The 20,662-nt window shown below is 44.1% G+C and overlaps 1 protein-coding gene across 1 annotated transcript in view; it reads right to left on the bottom strand.

The window, feature by feature from the left end:
• Window positions 1-240: 240 nt before the first annotated feature.
• The window catches only part of dicer1 (dicer 1, ribonuclease type III), a 28,644-nt gene continuing 8,222 nt past the window's right edge, over window positions 241-20,662 (bottom strand). The window contains exons 9-30 of the mRNA XM_083997895.1: window positions 20,339-20,507; window positions 18,690-19,162; window positions 18,397-18,529; window positions 18,060-18,302; window positions 17,529-17,683; window positions 17,296-17,428; window positions 17,058-17,133; window positions 16,827-16,966; window positions 16,108-16,287; window positions 15,794-16,007; window positions 15,062-15,215; window positions 14,765-14,947; window positions 14,173-14,278; window positions 13,613-13,788; window positions 11,323-12,091; window positions 10,119-10,271; window positions 7,672-8,313; window positions 5,772-6,033; window positions 3,779-4,047; window positions 2,352-2,514; window positions 2,102-2,177; window positions 241-576 (exon numbers count right to left, since the gene is read on the bottom strand). Of these exons, the coding sequence (XP_083854021.1) occupies window positions 411-576; window positions 2,102-2,177; window positions 2,352-2,514; window positions 3,779-4,047; window positions 5,772-6,033; window positions 7,672-8,313; window positions 10,119-10,271; window positions 11,323-12,091; window positions 13,613-13,788; window positions 14,173-14,278; window positions 14,765-14,947; window positions 15,062-15,215; window positions 15,794-16,007; window positions 16,108-16,287; window positions 16,827-16,966; window positions 17,058-17,133; window positions 17,296-17,428; window positions 17,529-17,683; window positions 18,060-18,302; window positions 18,397-18,529; window positions 18,690-19,162; window positions 20,339-20,507 (5,035 nt within the window). The 3' untranslated portion in view covers window positions 241-410. The remainder of the gene's footprint in view (window positions 577-2,101; window positions 2,178-2,351; window positions 2,515-3,778; window positions 4,048-5,771; window positions 6,034-7,671; window positions 8,314-10,118; window positions 10,272-11,322; window positions 12,092-13,612; window positions 13,789-14,172; window positions 14,279-14,764; window positions 14,948-15,061; window positions 15,216-15,793; window positions 16,008-16,107; window positions 16,288-16,826; window positions 16,967-17,057; window positions 17,134-17,295; window positions 17,429-17,528; window positions 17,684-18,059; window positions 18,303-18,396; window positions 18,530-18,689; window positions 19,163-20,338; window positions 20,508-20,662) is intronic.

Here is a 20,662-nt window from a genome sequence, read left to right as displayed (position 1 = left end):
CATAAGCCTCATCTCACTGTCATAGAAGTTAACAAAAAAAAAAAACCACTGAGCAGACACAGCGACCTGACCTTTTTTTTTTTTTTTAAACACTTAACTAAACGTTAATAAAGCACTCATGTGATTACACAAAGCAGAGAAGGAAAGTAAAGATTGTGTTTGCGCAAAAAAAAAAAAAAGAAAAAAAAAATCCGATGTGAAATCCGTTGTGAGATCAGTCTGCTTCTTCTGTTGCATCTCCACACAGTGTTCCTGGCTGCCTCGGTTGTGCCATCGCAGGCTGAAGATACAGGGCTAGCATCGTGTTGCTGTGTTGGGAAGCCGACGTTGCTTTTTTTTTTTTTTTTTTTTTTCTCTCCGTTAGCGTCTGTAGCTTCGGTGCTAATATGCTGAGAGCTCGGAGGAGGAGCTCAGTTGTTTTGGACCTGAGGTTGATTGGCTTTGAGGCTGCGCAGAGCTCGCCGTGCCGCCGCCGACTTGGCAATCCTGTAGCTGCGGCCGACTCCTTTGAACTTGCCCTTACCGACGACCTCCACCGTCACCCGCACCTTCCCGTCGTAGGTTCTCTCTGCAGGGCTGCAAGCAGAGAAGACCACGGTCAGACTGTGGACCACACAAACTGTACATTTCTCTAAAGGTCCAAGTTCATTAAAATATGAACCTGTTGCACAATTGATCTTATTAAGGATCATTTACGTCAGTTAAACACTAAACTAAGGGTAACCCTCTGAAATGCAATATTAAAACAAACAGCTCTATAACAGCCTTAACACCTCCTTTCAGTGTTGTCCTTTGTCGACTTTGACAGACAGATATTTTGTCCCTCATCAACATGGAGGAAGGGTTTCATTAAAGGGATAGTTCAACATTTTGGCAGATTGGCCCATTGCCATAATCCCTATAGTCTTAGGAGTAGGTTTGTTACCTTTAATTGTCGGTGCAAGCTATTTTTAGAACGCGAGCTGCTCAGAGCTACGCTACGGAGGCTAATGGGATTTGTTGGTTTCCCTCATCAAACTCATCAAATACACAATCCAACAACTCCAAAACGCTCTGGTGGACAAGTTGTGACCTGCACATTCACCACGCTATGAGATAATAACGGAACGTTACGAGACAGAGTTGTTTTCGAGGTAAATTCATGCAAAACCGCTGATGCCGTCTGGGCAGTTTTTCGGCAAGCAGTCTCTGTATTTACCTCTAAAACAACTCTGTCTCATGACGTTCCGTTATTACCTCATAGTGTGGTGAATGTGCAGGTCACAACTTGTCCACGAGAGCATTTTGGAGTTGTTGGGAAACCAAGAAATCCCATTATCCTCCATTGCGTGGCTCTGAGCAGCTTGCGGTTCTGCTCAGCCGTTCTAAAAATAGCTTGCACCGACAATTAAAGGTGACAAACCTACTCCTAAAGCTATAGGGAGTCAATGGGCCAGTTTGCCCAAATGTTGAACCATCCCTTTGAGATTCATTCACCTCCACTGTTGCAGGGTACATTGCATTGAAGTTTTGAGTTTCTTTTAGCTTGTGTAGTTTTGTACCTGCACAGACTCTACTTCATTAACTGGGCTGGAGCTGAAATTTCAATAAAAACTGGAAAAATGGTTTCTTCTAATACTTCTGACCATAGTGCCATTTGTGGCCGAAATTATATTTACACACCAGCCCACACTTCAGTTGGCTTAGAGTTCAGTCACTTCCACCGAACCGTTTTTGAATTGCTGCTAAATTGATGGAAAGTAACTCAACACTTCCTGCACAGATATTTTTCACATTAAAAGACACTCAGCTTGCTGGGTGTATAAAACGTGCAGGAAGGCATTTCACTGAAAAAAAAACAAGATAAACTCTGACTGTGGCTGATTTCAGACCAGCCACGACTCATAAGTCTTCATGACAACTTTTAAACACCTAAGATTGCAAGTGCATCACATCAAACTGAACCATAGCGGACCTGGCAGAATTGGCTGTACTTATTACCACCAGATTAGTCTGTTAGGATTGGCCTGACTCTTCATCTGAGCATTTTAAAAGTAGGAGAGAAACTCAGCCTCTGTCTTTCGGACATGATAAAGACGTGAGAAATCTGCTGATCTGATACCTGAACTTGGCAGTTTCTGGCTCCATCTCGAGCAGCTCCCTCACAGGAGAGCGTGGCACGTTGGCTGAGAACTTCTCTGTGAGGCGGGGTACGGACAGAGGGGTCAGCGGGTCACAGCACATCATAAACATTCATGACTTCAGCACAACAGGTCAACACAGTGGGAAAAATCCCGAACGTCTGGAAACACAGTGTGGAAAACAGAAATATAGATATATACACTGAGAGACGTGCTCTCCCTCCTCCTCACCTATGAGCGGCCTCATCATTGGATAATACACCTGCCACACCGTCTCCAACGACATCCTGCTGTCCATGTAAATAGCTCCGGCTAGCGACTCAAAGATATCCCCCATGGCCTTAGGGACCTCGATGTCCTCCTCCTTCTCCTCGTCTTCTTCAGAGCGTCGCAGCTGCGAGTGCACACATAAGGGGTGTGTCAGTGTACATGTGTAAACGTTTACATGGAATGAGAAGGGGAACGTTTAATAAAAATCCTTAACCGATACACACATTTTTTTGTGAGTGAGTGTGATGGCGCCGGGAGCTAGTAAATATATATTATATATTATTATATATAGGCTATTATATTATTATACATTTTTGTATACATACCAGTATATTTTCTATACATATATTTTTGGGTTGATGGACGCTACCGTGTATACGTTTAAATGGAAAACATTGCACATTTACACGTGTACATATTTTAGTACACTTCACACACACAAACACACAGGTGTCAGCTGCATAATATGGAAAACTAGACTCACCACTTATAGTTGTTTGCCTCCTGTACTTAAGACTATATTATATTCAGGTTCCTTTCCTGTTTATTCAGTTGTTTAAAATATGAACCTAACCCACTGTGTAAAATTGTATCATAATTGTAATGTGAAGTTTGACCTTTGACCAACAAACTCTGGCCAAAGGAATGGGACAGATGGACACAGACATCTGCAAACAATATGCCTCGGGATCGGAGGCATAAAACTCATTAAAGTGGTGAAGCTTAATAAAATTTAAACATTTGAGGCAAAAGCTAAACGATAATTAGATCTCAGTAGATTAAGTGTGCAGTCTGGAAAGGCCCTGGTTTAGTTTAATAGATCAGTATCAATAGAAATCCTCCGCCTTGTTGCACCACAGCAACACGTCACTGTGTGACTCTCTATCCTCTCTCTCTCTGTTTGCTCAAACCTTTGCTGCCATTCCAGCCTTGTTGGTCTGATCCAGGGTCAGTGTGTTCAATTAGAGACTCTACTGGCTGCTGCGTTTACAGCTTCATCTTGTTATTGTTGTTTTTATTTGATGAATAGTGAGCTGGACCAGGTTACTGCAACACATCTCTTCTTTTCCTTCAGCTGCGTTCTGCAGTGTGTGTGTGTGTGCCTGTCGTCCTAAAGGCAGAAAAGTACCTCTCAAGCAGAGAGAGGAGATCTGGTGCCAAGATAGCCATTTCCAGACAAATTAAAGCCAACTGCATTTTCTCTTCAGGACTGAAATCATTGAAACAAATTCATAAAAGCTGACGGCCTTGTTGTTCAGGCAGATCTTTTTTTTTTTTTTTTTGAATCCTGGAAAAAAACAACAGCAACAGCGAAGATTATGTTTCTCCCTGCAGGGCTCTGTCGTCCAGCACTGATGCTGAGATCTGTTCCCAGGAACAGGACTCACCTCGGAGTCCATGCCTTGCATCTCGTTCTTCTCCAGCTGGAACTGCACGAAGTCGTCGATGACGTGGAAAAGCTCGGGTGAGATGGCCTTGAAGTATTTGTGGTAGTCGTACTTGACGGCCAGAGAGGCAAAGATGGTGTTGTTGACGAGCGCTGAGCGCAGGTCCGTCAGCACGCCGGGGGAGTGCTGCCGCGGGTCTTCATAAAGGTGCTTCGTTATGAGGTAGTCTAGGATTGCATCGCCAAGGAACTCCAGCCGCTGGTAACAATCTGAGGAGGAGGCACAGCGGAAAACACAGAGCGGGTTTCACATTAATCATTTACTTTGTGGGAATGTAACATGAAAAAATAATAAGGTCCTTTATAGAAACAAGCTAGAGCAGCTAAACTCTAACTGATCTCCACTGCTCTCATAACTAAACACACCTCACTGCTCACCTGTCTCATTTTCTACTTGTAACAAAATGAAATAAAACACAATCCCATTGTCTAAGAAGATCTGTGGACGGCAGTCAGGGTCAAAATCTCTAATTGTAGTTTCCAAAAAAAAGGAATGTTTTTATGTAAACTCACCACCACACAAAGCTTGATTGCCATAAAGAGTCTGATCAGTTTTCAGAAGTAACTTTGTATCTTTACAGAGATCTGAGCACTGTTCATAAAAAGAGCATATGTAACGGTGTCATTATAGAAAATGAGGCGGCTGGAGAGCTACCAGTAGCTCACCAAGTTTCAGAGGAGCTCAGCCAAAGGTTCAGAGAATATAGTCTGTACAAACCATGCTCCCAGCCCCTCTGATTTTATCAAGGGAGCTCTCAGAATAAAACAGCTTGGAGCCTGTGGTGTAACCTCTGTGCTGATACAGTGTGTGCAGATTCACATGCTGTTTTTTTGGTGTGTGATCAATTTTTCATTATATTTTTTAGGAGAAACTCACATTTTCACAAACACATTTTTTTGACCCATGTGAAAATGCATATTTCTCCTACAGATTTATTTCAATTGGTTTCCAACTAGTTTAATGATCTAAACATGACTTTAGGAGATCAAAATTACATTGACCACAATTTTAGACGATCCATCTGCCTCAAAGATCCTGTTTCTATAACATCTATAATATTGATTAATTGATTGGTCTTAGGGTAATTGTTCTATGTTACATTTTTATCTATTTCAAAGTGTTTTAAAAGTTTTTCTTTTCTTCCACACAGCCATTGCAACCACTGTTGATGTTGGTTTGGGCAAAACTGGAGAAACAGAACGACAGCTACTAACACCAGGATCAGGTTCACATCCCATTCAACTCCGCCTGGTAACAGGTGGAAGTTTTTGAAATTATCAAGCAACATCTGATCTGGTGTCAGGTCCGATGTTTCACAAAGACACGTAGATATAACGGCCAGATTTCAGCCGGATGTTAGAATTCATCTGTGAAGTCCATCTTAAGTTGGACTGTGGTGCAATGGATTCTGGGTAAAAGAAGACTTTTTCCAAAATAAAAATCAAATGGCCGACAGGTTCCGGTTACTCCAGCTGAAAATGTTTGTCCTTAAAAAGAATTTAATAGTTTCAAGAGTGTACGCAAAGGGGAACAGAAATAAAAAGAAACATCTGATCTGGGAAAAACATGGCTGCTGTCTCTAAAAACTCGTTCCCTTCTTACAGCTCTCTCCATATTATTGTTATTGTGCAAACAAATTATGAGCCATGTATGCCTGTTTCTTGTTTCTGTGTGATACTGGTCAAGGGTCACTGTTTATTTCCATAGTAAGAAGGTAAAAGACTCAGTATAATACTAGAGATTTAATCTTGAAGGCACAGCTACTACATATGTGTTAGTTGGTATAGGTGTAAATCCAATACGTAACTAGTTTGAGTGATGAAAACCAATCTGACTCCTATTTTCTATCAAAAGCATCTGCTAGGACGACTACCAAACTTATCTGGACTGCAGTGTGAGTTGAGCTGACATCAGCTGTGTGGGGAGGTCTCACCTGTGATGGTGTTGTAATGGTAGGAAGCGTGGGTGAAGGCTTGCAGGAGGTAAGCCTTGTTTTGAAAGGTGTAGTTGATCTTTCTTTCAAAGTTCTTGAAGCCGGAGATGAGGTGGTTGAGCGTCTTCTCCGCTTCCGGATGGTCCAGCATGCAGCGGGGCGGGATCTTCAGCCAGCCGTAGCACTGGTCGACAGTCGTGATGGTGGTCTGACGGCTCTGCACCAACGCTCCTATCAGGGCCCCTCTCTCCAATGGTAACACCTGTCACCAAAAGAAAAAAAAATCATTACTTCAGGACTGCAGGGAACTGTGGGTACCCAGGTTCAGATAAAGATATGGAGATGCATGCATGGTGATGTTGCAAAAACATTCTTCTTGACTTTCTCGTTAGCTGTGGTTCAGCTGTCATTACAGTGATTAGAGTCTACAGCTGGTAATGTACCGACTTCATATGATGACTTCACACAGCCTCATGTCAAAAAACCTCAAACTGCTCCTTTAGTCAGTACCGTCATCTATCCCAACACCAGCCTCAGTGTGTCCACAACTTTTTCCAATGAGCAAGGTTGAAGACATCTGACTGAACAATTTCCTCTCCACTCACGACAGTGCTGTGTCAGTGCCGTGTTCATCTTCATCCCAAACCCTCCCTCCTGGTAAATGCTGAACATCAGACATCAAACTTACTGACCTAAGACCTTAAAGGGATAGTTCAACATTTTAGCAAATTGTGCCATTGCCATAATCCCTATAGTTTTAGGAGGAGGTTCGTTACCTTTAATTGTCGGTGCAAGTTATTTTTAGAACAGCGGAGCAGAGCTGCGAGCTGCTCAGAGCTTTGCTACAGAGGCTAATGGGATTTCTTGGTTTCCCTCATCAAACTCATCAAATACACAATCCAACAACTGCCCCCGACGGCAACGTGACATCAGCGGTTTTGCATGAATTTGCCTCGAAAACAACTCTGTCTCCCAACGATCTGTTATTATCTCATAGCGTGGTGAATGTGCAGGTCACAACTTGTCCAGGAGAGCGTTTTTGAGTTGTTGGATTGTGTATTTGATGAGGGAAACCAAGAAATCCCATTATCCTCCGTAGCGTAGCTCTGAGCAGCTCACGGCTCTGCTCCGTCGTTCTAAAAATAGCACCGTCTCTTAAAGGTAACAAACCTACTGCTAAGACTATAGGGATTATGGCAATGGGCCAATTTGCCAAAATGTTGAACTATCCCTTTAAGGCCTTTTTTGGGGCTTTGTATTTTTGCTTGTTTTATTATCATTGCACCACAGTGCATTGTCTTTGGACTGTGAAACTATTTAAACCCTTAGCATTTTTACAAGTCAATAAAAACAGAGGTGGAAAATAATTCATAAATAAATAATTACAATAAAAGTGATTTCAGTGCTGGTAAAAACAGGATTAACTATCCTAAATGGGTGTAACTGGATGTAATAAGCTCTCAGAGTGAGAGTCACAGAGGTTAAAGAAGCTAAAGGACTAAGCGAACGGATTAGTTCATAGGAAAAGGAAAAGCAGCTGGAAAGAAGAAAGTGGAAACTGAGGGAGGGAATCCAGGAATGGATTGTCACTTTTTTTAACTGTTTCAAACTGTTTTGCAAATTCAGCTTTTTACTCACATGTTAATAAGTGTCTCTCTTTATGGTTTTTATTAGTTTCATACTGTTTTGCTAGTAAATCCATTAAAAGATCTTAATGATTATGTCTGCGTGGACCCAAATGAACAGTAGCTTCGCTAATCAACACATTACAAATCTATAATACGTATCACTCTTGTGCCTATGCTGCTTCATTTGTTTATTCCAGGTTTGCATTTGGCACCAATTAATAACATCACTGAAACACTGTAGCATTAATATACTGGGGAAGGCTGTAACTCACCTTGAGGCCCAGTGAACAGAGGAACATCTGGGCAGCCCTCTCTCCACAGCTGGTCAGGTAGCAGCCCAGCAGAGCCTCCACGCAGTCGGCGATGCTCTTGTCTGCGATGCACTGCTCCGTGTGCAGGTCGTAGGAGATGGACTGTTTGCCCAGCTCCACGCCGCAGTTCTCCTCCGAGGGGTTCCAGAAGCCCACCACGAAGTCGTCCTCCTCTCCGGCCTTGCTGGGGTCCAGGTAGCACATGGCGTCCCACGAGCTGTAGTCGAACTCCTCGGCCGACGGCGCCGCGTGCGCCGGCTCCGGCGAGAAGTGGGGCGTGGTGGGGTGGAGGGGCTTCTTGGGGGCCTTCCACTCGTACGGAGACTCCATGGCGGGGGAAGGACCGGCGGCCGGCGTGGGGGAGGGAGGGAAGACGCCTAAAGAGATCTTCTTCGCAAACGCGCCGGACCCCAGCAACATGTTGTCGATGAACTTGATGTGCTCCTTGTAGTACTCCAGATCGTCCTCCATGTTGACCTCGTCCTTTGGCTCGTCCTTCAGCATGACCTCGCCGTCCTCGTCCTCGTCCACCTCCTCGTCCACCTCTTCATCCTCGTCGTAGTCGTTCTCAGACCGCCCGTTGGCTAGAAGCTCCTCTTTGGCCTGGACGACGGAGGAATTAAAAGCAGAATTAGAGGAAAGTGAAACTTTCTGTTGCACAGGAAACAACAGGAGTTTCATGTGAAGCCGAGTTTTCTATGTTTGTGAGAGGACAAGCTGCCAAACCGCCGCCATGACTCAGAGCTACTATTCCACAGCGGTTAACAGTGTCAGTTACAATGAGGTCATTAAGGAAAACCTTCATTTATTATCTGTAAGTCAGGTGACAAAATAAATAAACAGAGCACTGAACAAAGAAAACGGCAACCCACAAGTGTTATATCATCTAACCTAACAACAATAGTGATTGTCCGTGCTTGAAACAGGATATTCCACGGTGTTTTGTCCTGAGGGTCACAGTTACAGTTGATGGAGACATCTGAGTTAGAACCAAACGGATCAAATACTCTAATGTAATGTTTACCTCAACTGCCAGTGTTGCCTCGCTCTCCTTTACCACAGCTGCCTCTGCTGTCAAAACATTTTGTTCTTAGTAAAGGTACGAGAGTGAATTCTGACTCTGTGGTTGCGATTTAACCTGTGTCTCTGTGTTTGTTTCATTTCATGTAGTCTTTATCGGGATTAAAATCTGTTTTTTCCAAGAGAGACCTGAGGACGAGAAGCAGCTGGCAGAAGACAGACGACACAAACAACTAACAAAGGATTAACAGAAACGGCACGACAACAGACAGTCAGCCGAGGGTCGACTGCACAATAGTGTTACTGTTAAAAGAAGAAAAACCTCCTTTAATTTTGACCTAGAATCAAATGCTGAGTATGAACCTTCAATGAAGCCAAAGTGCTAAGTATTATCTGAATGAGTCAGATGTGGACAGCAGTTTTCATGGCAGGACGGAGGTGGAGAAAAGGAGTTGGGATGATAAAGATGCCTGATGATGGGATCGTGGTCACCTTGATGCATGAATGAGTAACTCTGAAGTCAAGAACAACTGTTACAGTTTCATGAAAAAATTCAAGGAGAAGAATCATGCAGCTTTGTCGCTGAGGAATGTCGAGTGTTTCAACTGCAGCTGAAACTAAAAATAATCAATAACTCATGATAGCAAATCAATCTGCAGGAAATTATTTATATATTATTTATTTTCGGGCTTTTTACTTACTTAAGATTAAAATATCAAACTGACTAATCAAAAATATGAGTCCATCATTAAGGATAATCATTATTTATCAATATTTTAATATTAATATTAATATTCAACATTTATTTTCTGAATGAGCTTAATAGTTGAGAATCTGAGAGAAAACCAGCAGCAGGTGAGAGACCCCGTCACACGCTGTATATATTATTGTATAAAAGTGAGTGAGTGTGTGGGCAGAGCCGACTAATCCTGTTCCCTGCTGCGTTCTCTCTACTATTCCTTCTTGTCTAAACCTGTCATTGTGTTGTCCACATTAATGCATCGAGCTGCCTTTCTTGTACTGTAACTGCTGCAAGAGCGAAGGACAACAACTTTATTTAAATAATTTTTCACTTACAACAGTAATAATGTTATACTGTATGTAGGAGTTTTGTGAGGGGCTGTGGAGGAAAATGTGTTGCCAGACAAAGTGGAAGCCTGCCCTCTAGTGGCCTTATCACATCAAATCACTCCATAAATGAACAGAAACAAAACTATACAGTACTCAACAAGTATAAACACACTTTATATCTTTGGTCTAACCCCTAAACATACACATGTGAAACTCCAGCACCTGCGGTCAGTCTCACACCAAGAGCTGCCCCTCACAGCCCTGAGGTGGAGGAGTGTGTGATGTGAAGTCAGAGCTCAGCAGGTGGTCTCACTCACCTCCCCTGAATCCAGTTTGTCCGAGCTGCTCTTGTCCTGGTTGACCACGTAGCCAGGAGGCAGCCAGTTAACGGGGGGATCGAAGATGGACACCACCATCCTGCTGGGGAGCCCCTTCTTCTTCCCCAGACGGTACAGGTTACAGTTGCTCACCTGGAGGACAAGGCAGACCGCTGTCGTCACCCACTGTTAACACCCCCTCACCCTCAGTGTAGGACAGGAGAACATGTCTTATATTTTACCGGCACTGATTTGATTTAGTTTTACACTTCAAGTCTGTTGTCTTTAACTTTACACACATAATTACTGTGACGGTGCGATGGGCCCTGAGTTGTCATTATTTCATGTTTTGTCTTTGTAATCACTGACACATGATAGAGTTAGAGTGATTGAATTAAATTGAATTGAATAGAGTTCTTCAGACTTTCTTTGAACAAACATCTACGAGACGTCAAAGTGTTCAGAGAGAAAACAAAACACACGTCCACATACCCAGGAAGGATGTGATGATGATCATGCAATATCAGTGAAAGCTCCAAAATAACTACTAAATGTAAATGATCATAAAGGTGATGATTATATACTTCTACAACTTCAATGTTCAAAGGGTAAGCAAGATAAAGGGTGATTTCGATTCCCTACCTTAACCCTCAATCTCAAAAATGCGCACTCCCGCAAAGTGCTAGTGCTGTCCCGATCCTCAGGATGTTAAGTTGAGGGACAAGTTTAAGAGGCTGTAGCCCTCAATATTGAGATTCTCCGACACCACCCTTTACTTGGGAGCAAAGGCTACCCAGTAAGTATTTTCTTTGTTAATAGAGATATAAATATTACCAAAACCACTGTATTATCTTAGTTTAGGCCCATTTTATGGATTATTTACCTCATTGTTGCATAACATTTATTTTACGATCTTTTGTCAATAGCCGGCCAGCGGGGACAAGCCATGTTGCTATCGTTTAGTTACAAAATGGTCATTGTTCTCGGTTGTAATATAGTTGTAAAGTTGTTTTATCAAGATACAGCCTATGTAAAATGTTTGCCCCGATAATGTTATAAGATGACTGGGCTAATAGCCCTTAACACTTCGTTTTGAGGGCTACTAAGATTAATTAATAATTAAGTTGAGCTTAAGGAATTCACCCAAAATGTGTTCAAACCGTCCAATGTAACTCCCTTTATTTCTTATCAATCGTCGTCTCACCTTCTTGCTACGCATGTAGCTGAGTCGTCCCTCGTGAGCGTCGGGGTAAGTACAGAACAGGTATGTGGTGATGGCGTGCTTCAGGAAGGAGTCGCCGAGCATCTCCAGCCGCTCCAGGTTGAAGCCGTCGCTTGCGTTGGATAGGGTCAGGGCCTGGAGGATGAGGCCCGGGTTGGGCCCCAGGCTTTTGGGGGAGTCTCCCGTCTGGGCTCTGTGCTGGGGGCCAGTGGCGAGATCAAGAGAAGGTGCTGTGGGAGCGTTGGGACCCGTGGCTGCCCATATGCAGACTGAGGTAGCTTTATTTGTGTGGTCTGAGGTCCTCCCAGGTGTACATTCGTCACTAGGTTGAGGAGGACTGGAGCTGGGCTTCTTCAAGCTGTGAGAGGGCTGCACAGGAACTGAGGTAGTGGTTTGTTTTGATTCAGAGCTCTGCGGCCCAGGAGAGCTGGGCTGGGAGCATTGGCAATTGTCATGTTGGTGAAGGTGCTCGTCTCGGTGGCTGCTGTCGTCGCAGTCGGCGACAAGGGCGGTGCCGTTAATTAGGTTCCTGGTGCGGGTGGCGGCGTCTCCGGACGCGGGGGCCGCGGCGGGCCCCTGCTCCGGCGGGGCAGAGTGGTGACTACTGGGTTGTGTCGGGGGACTGTGGTCGGGGGTTACAGTCTGTTGGTGCTTACAGTGATCGTCCCCATCCTCGCTGCAGGACTCGGGACAGGAGATGAAGGTTTTGCTGTCGATAGATCTCTTCCAGCCAAAGTCCAGGTTTGGATACCTGCAGCACACAAGCAGACCATCCACACTTTAGACTGTTGAGAGGCTCGTTTGGTTGAGCTACATGCTGAGGTATGTTTAAATGAATGCAACAGCCACATAGAAAACACCTCTCTTCACTGTAATGTAAATAACATCTAGAGGACATGAAGACTACGCAACAACGTTTTTGGGGGGGTGAAAACTGTATTTTTTGGAAACGGGTCCCAGAATGGGAAAATCTGATAACGTCACCCCTGCGTTTTTCATGTAGACACCCAAAAAGATCTTTTGTGAGACGGTGATGTCATACCCCTCACCGCTTTGATGAGTTTGATGAGGGAAACCAAGAAATACCATGAGCCTCCGTAGCGTAGCTCTGAGCAGCTCGTGGCTCTGCTCCGCCGTTCTTAAAATAGCTTGCACCGAAAATGAAAGGTAACAAACCTACTCCTAAAACTATAGGGATTATGGCAATGGGCCAATTTGCCAAAATGTTGAACTATCCCTTTATAAAACCCTTGTTGTTGCATTGCAGTGATTTAGTTAATTAAAAATAAAAGACAACAGTCAAATCTGACAGTGTGATTTAAACTTTCCAAGGATGTGTGATCTTCAATATCACAGTGATCAGTGAGAGCTGTCAGGACAATCATGGCTACAATGTAAAATGGTAACTGCTAATAGCTAATTTGGCACCCTTGCCAACAGTGTCAGCTTGTCAAAGTGCAAACAGCAAAACATGAGGGCTGAGGTCAAAGCTGCTTTCGCATGATGTTGGCAGACCGGGGAGAAGTCACACCAGATTAACAGCTACTTTTGTCATTAAAAATGTGTAGTTCATAAAACTAGATACAAATAAACGGCGTCCTCCTGTGAGATTTTCTAAATTGCATTTGTGTGCTAATACTGGATTATATTCTGATGTAATGGTAGTGCATTTACAGCCATTTTGCTGAAACTCTGTCCATGTGTCTGTCAGCTCACGGCATATTAATTATATCTCCGACTTGGAATTCAAAGTCTGAAGTTTCTCCAGACAACATGCTGTGAAAACATCACCTTGTGCCCATGGAAAATGGACGAGCCAGAAACTGAGGTCAGTAGATGAATCCATTAATGAAAAGAATCATTAGTTGCAGCCCTGTGAAGTCAGCGATGGAGGATTACGAACAGCAAGACATTTGTGTCAAATCAAACCTTCGTTCTGTGTTGACCTGGCAACTTGTTTTACACACAACTATCAACACAGGTCACAATTAAGTCAAACGTTTACTGCTGCCACATGGAAATGAATCCAGCCATCTTAGTTTGTGTACTTTTAAAGTGAGCATTATGGGAAAAAACATCTCAAGTACTTGTGGGTTTAGTGCCATGGAGCTGCCTGAACCGTGGGTAGGAGATTCATCAACTGATAAGGTTGACAGATTTTAAAAGGTCAGCTGTTGTTGCTTCCAGATTCAGGAGTTGTAATAACTGTAATGTTCTTATTAGTTCGTTGTGAACGATTCACTGTTTTATGTGGTGTACGTGGAGCAGGAACCTGAAGTCGGGGGGGAGGGTCTGGGTTCCGACTCCAGCTTCAGTGGCCGTCTGGGATCGGAGCTCCTCTGCGGTCAGGAGGCAGTGGAGGCGGTAGAGGATGCTGGGTAGACACACTGCTTTCCTCCACAGGGAGGCGGGTATAGGGTGGATGGCACACAGCTCTGGAACCAGGATCTGACAAACACAACACTCCTGTGAGACTGGGGCTGTTACAGTCCAGAGACGACAACATGATCTGGGCTTAAATAATATCTTTTTTCATTTATAAGACATTTTGTAATGTTTGGTTAGATCAAGTGTCAAGCATCCAAATCTTCTCCTGGATGTGAGGGGAGAACATAACCTAACAGCAGTAAGCGGGTCGATGCATCTGAATGATCTCTACAGCTGTAGCAAAAAACACCTCAAATAGGTGAAATAATAATAAAACTAAATTGTGAATGAATAAACACACACATCACACTCGTCATCCAAAGACTGATAAAACTGCATCTAAATCAGATCTGGGGATACACACATGGTCAGCAGGGCAGAATGGGGTGTTGACCTGAGCTTTACCTGTTTGTTCTGCAGACTTTCCCACTTGGCCTTCCTCTTCTCTGCACTGCTGAGGGGCAGAGCTTTGCCCTTCTGGTTCAGGTGCCGAGGGGTCAACAGGTTCAATCTGGAAACAAGAGGAGTCCCAACTTAATCCATGTCCAAAGACTGTATATATAAATACTGAGAGGCGCTGATATTACACTGTGAGTACACGATACAGTGCCGTGAAGTTTGGTTGGTGCTCAATCTGTTTCTCTAATCACTTTATCCTTGAGTGCCAGTGAATTTTCGACGGAAAACCAAAAACCCCCCAAAAGAATTTACTAATATTGAGACCTGACATAATTATTCCATAACTTCTTTCTTGTTAAAACCTGGTACTTCCATAACCCACAATGCAACTTGACAGAGAATGAGGTGTGTTGTGCAAGCAGCAGGACAGAGAGGTTAACTTTTTTTTAAAACTCCACAACACAACTGTCCCATATGCATGGTCCCCAAGGCCAGTTAACACACTTTCCAATATCAGTTGATCCATATCATCCCACTTATGGAAGGTGGAGATTAGTTTACAGCTACGTTCGACTGCAATGACCCTTGAGCTGCTGACCTGGAGGAGGTGTGGTCTACATCCAGGAGCGGCTGGTTCAGGTTGGACAGGTCCAGGTTGTACTTGGTTTTGTAGTACTCAGCAAACGTCTCGTATTCCGGCGAAGGAAACTTGCTGAGCGGCGTCAGGTCTGTGTACACGTCAGCTACATAGAAGCGATGAGGCTGGTCGAAGTTACGATACCTGGGAAGAGGACCAGTGAATGTTATTACATCATACAGAAGATCTTGTGGTATCTGATAAAGATTGATTTCTTAGCAGAGATAAGTCCAGTATTGTCATGTGGTGCAGCAGTACCTTGGAATGATGACAGCATCCTGGTAGTCCTCCAGCTTGAAGGTGAAGGGGTTCTGCTTGGTATACTGAGTGGTAGGAATGCCAGTGCGGGCCTCAGATTTCTCAATGTCCTCCATGAACATAAAGTCCATGTCGAGTGTGTTAGAGTCTCCAACTGATCAAAGTGATGGGGAAAATGGGAAGAACGTAATTAGTTAAAATCAGCAGTAATATGCTCTTTCAAAAAGGTGGGTTTTCAGGCCACATTTAAAGGGATAGTTCAACATTTCATTCACCTCGCTATGAGATAATAACAGAACGTTACGAGACGGAGTTGTTTTCGAGGTTAATTCATGCAAAACCGGTGATACGCGTCTCTGCATTTGCCTAGAAAACAACTCCGTCTCGTAACGTTCCGTTATTATCTCATAGCGTGGTGAATGTGCAGGTCACAACTTGTCCATGAGAGTGTTTGAGTTGTTGGATTGTCTATTTGATGAGTTTGATGAGGGAAACCAAGAAATTCCATGAGCCTCCGTAGCGTAGCTCTGATCAGCTCGCGGCTCTGCTCCGCCGTTCTAAAAATAGCTTGCACCGACAATTAAAGGAAACGAACCTACTCTTAAAACTATAAGGATTATGGCAATGGGCCAATTTGCCAAAATGTTGAACCATCCCTTTAAAAGTGTCCACAGTCTGTGGTAAACATGGTAGTGGTGGCAGTAGTCAACAAACAGCTGCTGGTGTACTCACCAACATTCAGAGGTAGAACGAAGTAAGCCGAGTCAGCCAGCATGGGCTTGAACTCCAGTGCAGGTTTCTCCAGACGGAGGATGTGGGAAAAGATGTACTGGTGCAGGCGGGTGATGAGGTCGAGCTGGGCGCCAGTGAGCGTGAAGCCGGACTTCTGCAGCTCAATGGAGATGGTCACCTCACCCGAGCGGGTGTACACCGGGAAATGGGGGATCTGGATCAAGAGGAAAGCATCGTTAACCATCAGTGACGGCCTGAAAATAATCAAAAACAGCCACAGTGAATAGAGGAAGGTCTGAAACCGGGTGACGTACTCGAGGTATGGGTTTGGCAGTCAGGATGCCGAAGCACCTGGTGGTGTCCTCCGGTGGGTAGAGCTTCCTTCTGCGGAAGTTGAGTTCATCAGGGAGAGGGGTGGTGAGGACCATCCCAATCACATAGAGATAGTAAGTCTGTTCTGGCACAGCGTAGCTGTCCCGCAGACACTCTGGTATCTGGAGAGGAGGAAGAGGACATCTCAGACATCTGTAAACAGTTGTAGCGTATGTATGTAACAGAAAAGAATGTGTCATAATTTCTGTGTGGTTCTCTGTGAGACATGAGGATTCTCTGTAACTTTACTGAATACTATGATTATATAAACGGTAGCAATTCTACCTCTGACATTGTTTGATTGAGAGTGTACATGTAAAATCAAATCAGCATTCACAGAGTCAGGCTTGACAGTTGCTGTTATTTGTATCTATTTGTTGTAAATTAAATTCTCTTTTTTTATACAAGTGTCTTCAGTTATGTTGAGAGAAAATTGTGAGGATTGTGGAGCTGAACAACTTTCTGTGACAGACAATAAAGGTCTTTTAAAGTTAAGTTGAAGTAAGTCCAACAGACTGAGGTATTTCAGGGAGAAGTCGTCTGAATATTGGCTTTGGTTTGATATTCCACTAAAGAAGTTCCTCACTACCTCATTGTCAGCATCCAATGAGGCAGTTGACTAATTGTAATAGATACGACCCCAGCAGAGCGGCTTTCTTACGGCTTTAGGGTAGCACTGCCTCCTCTTGGTAGAGCCGGGCCGGCCTGGGACGCTGGTCTCCTCTTCATCGTGAAGGTCCAGCTCCTCCTCGTACTTAACCGTCTCCTTCCCCACTGGCATCAGGTGATCATCCAGCTCACCTGGGAGGAAACAAAGTGAGACAAACAAGCTAAAGATCTACGCAGGCAAAAGCTCTGTAGATGCTGACGGTAAATATTAGTTGGTTTTTACCTATTTTGTGGAGTTTCTCACAGCATACTAGTGCAACTGCTTTCTCTGCCAGTCTGGCACAGGCCATTATGGGACCCTGTGAGGACAGACACACATCCATCAAATAAATGACATCAACATTTACACTTTTATGATTTACATCCAAGTGGAGGCTGATGAAATCAATCACATTAATCCTACACATTCAGGACACTGAGTCTAAGCATTAAAATATAAATTAAAATATTCATGTCCTCACCTTAACAGGCGCTCGCAGAGGGGAGTTGATGGGTAGGTAGAGTGTGGACTGGGAGCGTCCATCTCTCGTCTCCATATTTTTACATTTGGGTGCTAAGTGGGTGAACGGGTCGCTGGGCAGCCGAGCACAATACCTGAGCACCAGAGGAGGAAAAAGATGTGAAATTAAAACGTCTGTCTGATATTTCTTTATGTTTTAGGTGAACCAATGACTTTGAAGAAGCATATTCGCACCTGTTGATGTGTCCAATGGCTGTGTTGATGGTGACCCGCGGACCTCCATCCTCAGAACGGAGCACGTAGGGTGGGAGGATGTTGTCGTCGTCCAGGACCTGCTCCACTTCAAACTCACTCACTTCCACCGACTTTGAACACTTGTTCCTTAAGATCTGCTCAAGAGATAAATGGATCATTATCAATAATTCATTCCCTTTCCACTATTCATCTACTCACATAACCTTGATTAGAAATTACTCCTGACCAAATTGCTATAACAATTTAATCTCATGATTAGAAGTGTCCAAAATGATCATGGTTATCTGTATTAACACAACACTGTTAAATAATAGTTCAGCATTTTGGCAAATTCTCCCACTGCCATAATCCCACAGTCTTAGGAGTAGGTTCGTTACCTTTAATTATCAGTGCAAGCTACGATGGAACAGAGCCACGAGCTGCTCTGCATTTTTACATTGATTTACCATGAAATACAACTGTAAACCCCCAGCGCTCACTAACTCACAGCGTACAAAGAGAATGCGTCACCTTCTCTATGGCCTTGTAGGTGGTGAGATCTTCCTCGAAGGCTTTGGTCCTCTCGCTGTCGGCCAGCATGATGTAGTTGGAGACGGGCGCCCGGGCTCTGCCTTTGGACTGGACGTAGGACCTGTACTCCGTGGGCAGGTCGAACCGCACCACCAGGTTACACTTTGGAATATCCACACCCTCCTCCACGATGCTGGTGGCGATGAGCAGGTTGGTTTCATGAGCCCGGAATTTGCGGAGAACCTGCGTGAGGAAAAAGAAGAGAGGCTTGTTTAGATTGCACCGCCTCAATTATTAAAAAAAAAAAGTCCCACATCATGAACAAGGATGTCAGTACCTCCTCTTGTTTTCTGAACTCCACCTCCATCTGTTTGTTCCGTGGCTGGTTTTTGCCGATGCTGTGGCCGGTGATGAAGTTGCTGCTGATGTAAGCCAGCTCTGGGTCCTGCTTCCCTGCCTCTTTGATGAGACTGAGGAATAAACACAAGGTGAGTGTGTGTCAACGATTACATATTGGACTGCATTTAGGAGCCCTGCGGTGTGCAAGCCTTTTTCTTTCTTTTTAAAAAACGATTACATATTGGAAATCATTGAAAAGTTCATCTGAATAAGCTGAAGACATGGCCGTACCGATTGAGGACAACAGCGGTGTAACGCCTCTCCACAAAGATGATCCCACACAGGATGTTTGTGAACGGTGAGGGGAAGTTGGCCTCCGGCCTCTCCTTGGCCTCCACCTCCTCGTCTTCATCTTCATCCTCCGAGTCGCTCCAGGACACGTAGTTGTCCTGGTTGCGGTTGTTGTACCACTCCACGCTCTCAAACTGCTGCCGCTCAAAGGGCTTGTACTCATGCAGGATCTCGAGCAGCCGCAGCACCTTGGGGGTGACGAACTTGAGGTCCAGCGAGGCGGGGGAGAAGTGCTCCTCGCAGAGGGCGTGCACTTTACGCAGGATGGTGTCGGTGAAGAGCAGGAACTTGCGGTTGAGCTCTTCCTGCTCGTGTTTGATGTACTTCTGGAGCTCCCGGACCATGATGCCCGCTGCCTTATCTGCACACCAGGGCCCCAGCACCTGCAGCACGGCCCGGCAGTCACTCAGGACCTGGAGGGGACACAAACAGTGGAAACAGAAGCTTGGTAACTTTTCCCTCAATTTAACCCTGCCCATTAAGATAAGATAAGAGATAAGATGCCTTTATTGTCACTGTGTTTAAAACACAATAAAATTGCAATTGTCAATCACAGTGGTGTTTCGGGACACATGGCGCACAACACTGCACAAGATTTTAAAAAAAAGGTAAAAAAAAAAATAACAACAAACATAGCAGGTCATGAGATAAAGTGCCGTAGTGCAGAATACTGCACTAGTAGGTGCTGGTGTTATGGTGATATGTTGCACAATTGAGTCCTTATTCTAGGGCTGCCATTCCCACTTAAAAAAAAGCAGAACATTTGGCCTGTTGTTGTTGGCCTGGGGGTTTCTGATAATACTCCATATTTATAAAACACAGGAATTTATCACTCAATATCAACATGAAAAAACAGATTAAGGAAGAATGATGACATGGAATTGTATCAGCCTATTTTATCAGCTCTGATTACTTTTTAATATAAATATGTGATGATCATTTTGAGTAGTTTCAAACTCACAAACTGAACATTGAGAACTCTTTGCAGCCGACCTGCAGTACCTTCACAGCCCACCAGGAGGCAGCAGCTCACATTTTGGGAACCACAGCTCCCAGGGTAGTTGTTTTTTCAACCTAAGCTTTTTGCCTATCAAGGCATCACTGAGAATATTGTCACTGGCACTGCTGTCTGTTCCTGTCACTACAACTAATTCAGAACAACTCATCTCTATGAGTTCAGATCGTAACAGTTTTACTCTCATTTAATTTGCATATACAAACATCTGACTGCCAAGAATGAGCCTGAATCACTCAGCTCAGACACATTATTTGTAGCTGAGGGAATTTACTGCAAACAACAGAGGTCAATCAATGTTCATTTACTTTAATCTTTGTTGTGTCTTTATTATTCCCCTTAAGAAACAATGTAATTCTTGTATTTTATCAGATTAAAAATAGAAACTGAAAAAATAAAGGATATAGGCTAATGTATCAGCCATCGGCCACCCTGCTCTCTAAATCACAGCAACAGCCATTAAAAAACTGATATTGACCATTACCTGTCATCTGTGGCCATTTCTGTTTCAAGTTAAAGTTTTGCTAAAACTGAGCCACTGATCAAACCGAGCAGAATATCGTATTGCTCTGACCTGTTTGGAGATGAATGTGGGATCGCGATCCTCTCTGGCAACGGATATGTTGCAGTCGTTCAGGAAGTGGAGAGCTTCGTCCAGCTCCACCTGCAGGCGCGAGGAGAGGCCGCTCTTATCCGAGTATGGGCCACAGTCCAACACCACCTCTCTGGGCTGAGAGGCGTATCTGAAACAAGGGGGACACACCCAACACGGGTTAGTTCTCAGCACAGACCTAGACTGTGTTTCAGTCATCATCAATCACTTTATTAAGAACACCTGTAGTGTATAAACTGCTGTACATCCAGTGAGGAGCTTAAATGGACAGTTTAACATTTTGGC

The sequence above is a fragment of the Trachurus trachurus genome (assembly GCF_905171665.1).
Source record: "Trachurus trachurus genome assembly, chromosome: 22".
NCBI lineage: Eukaryota > Metazoa > Chordata > Actinopteri > Carangiformes > Carangidae > Trachurus > Trachurus trachurus.
Note: the sequence above shows the minus strand (reverse complement) of the source record. Positions and strands in the feature narration are given on the sequence as shown.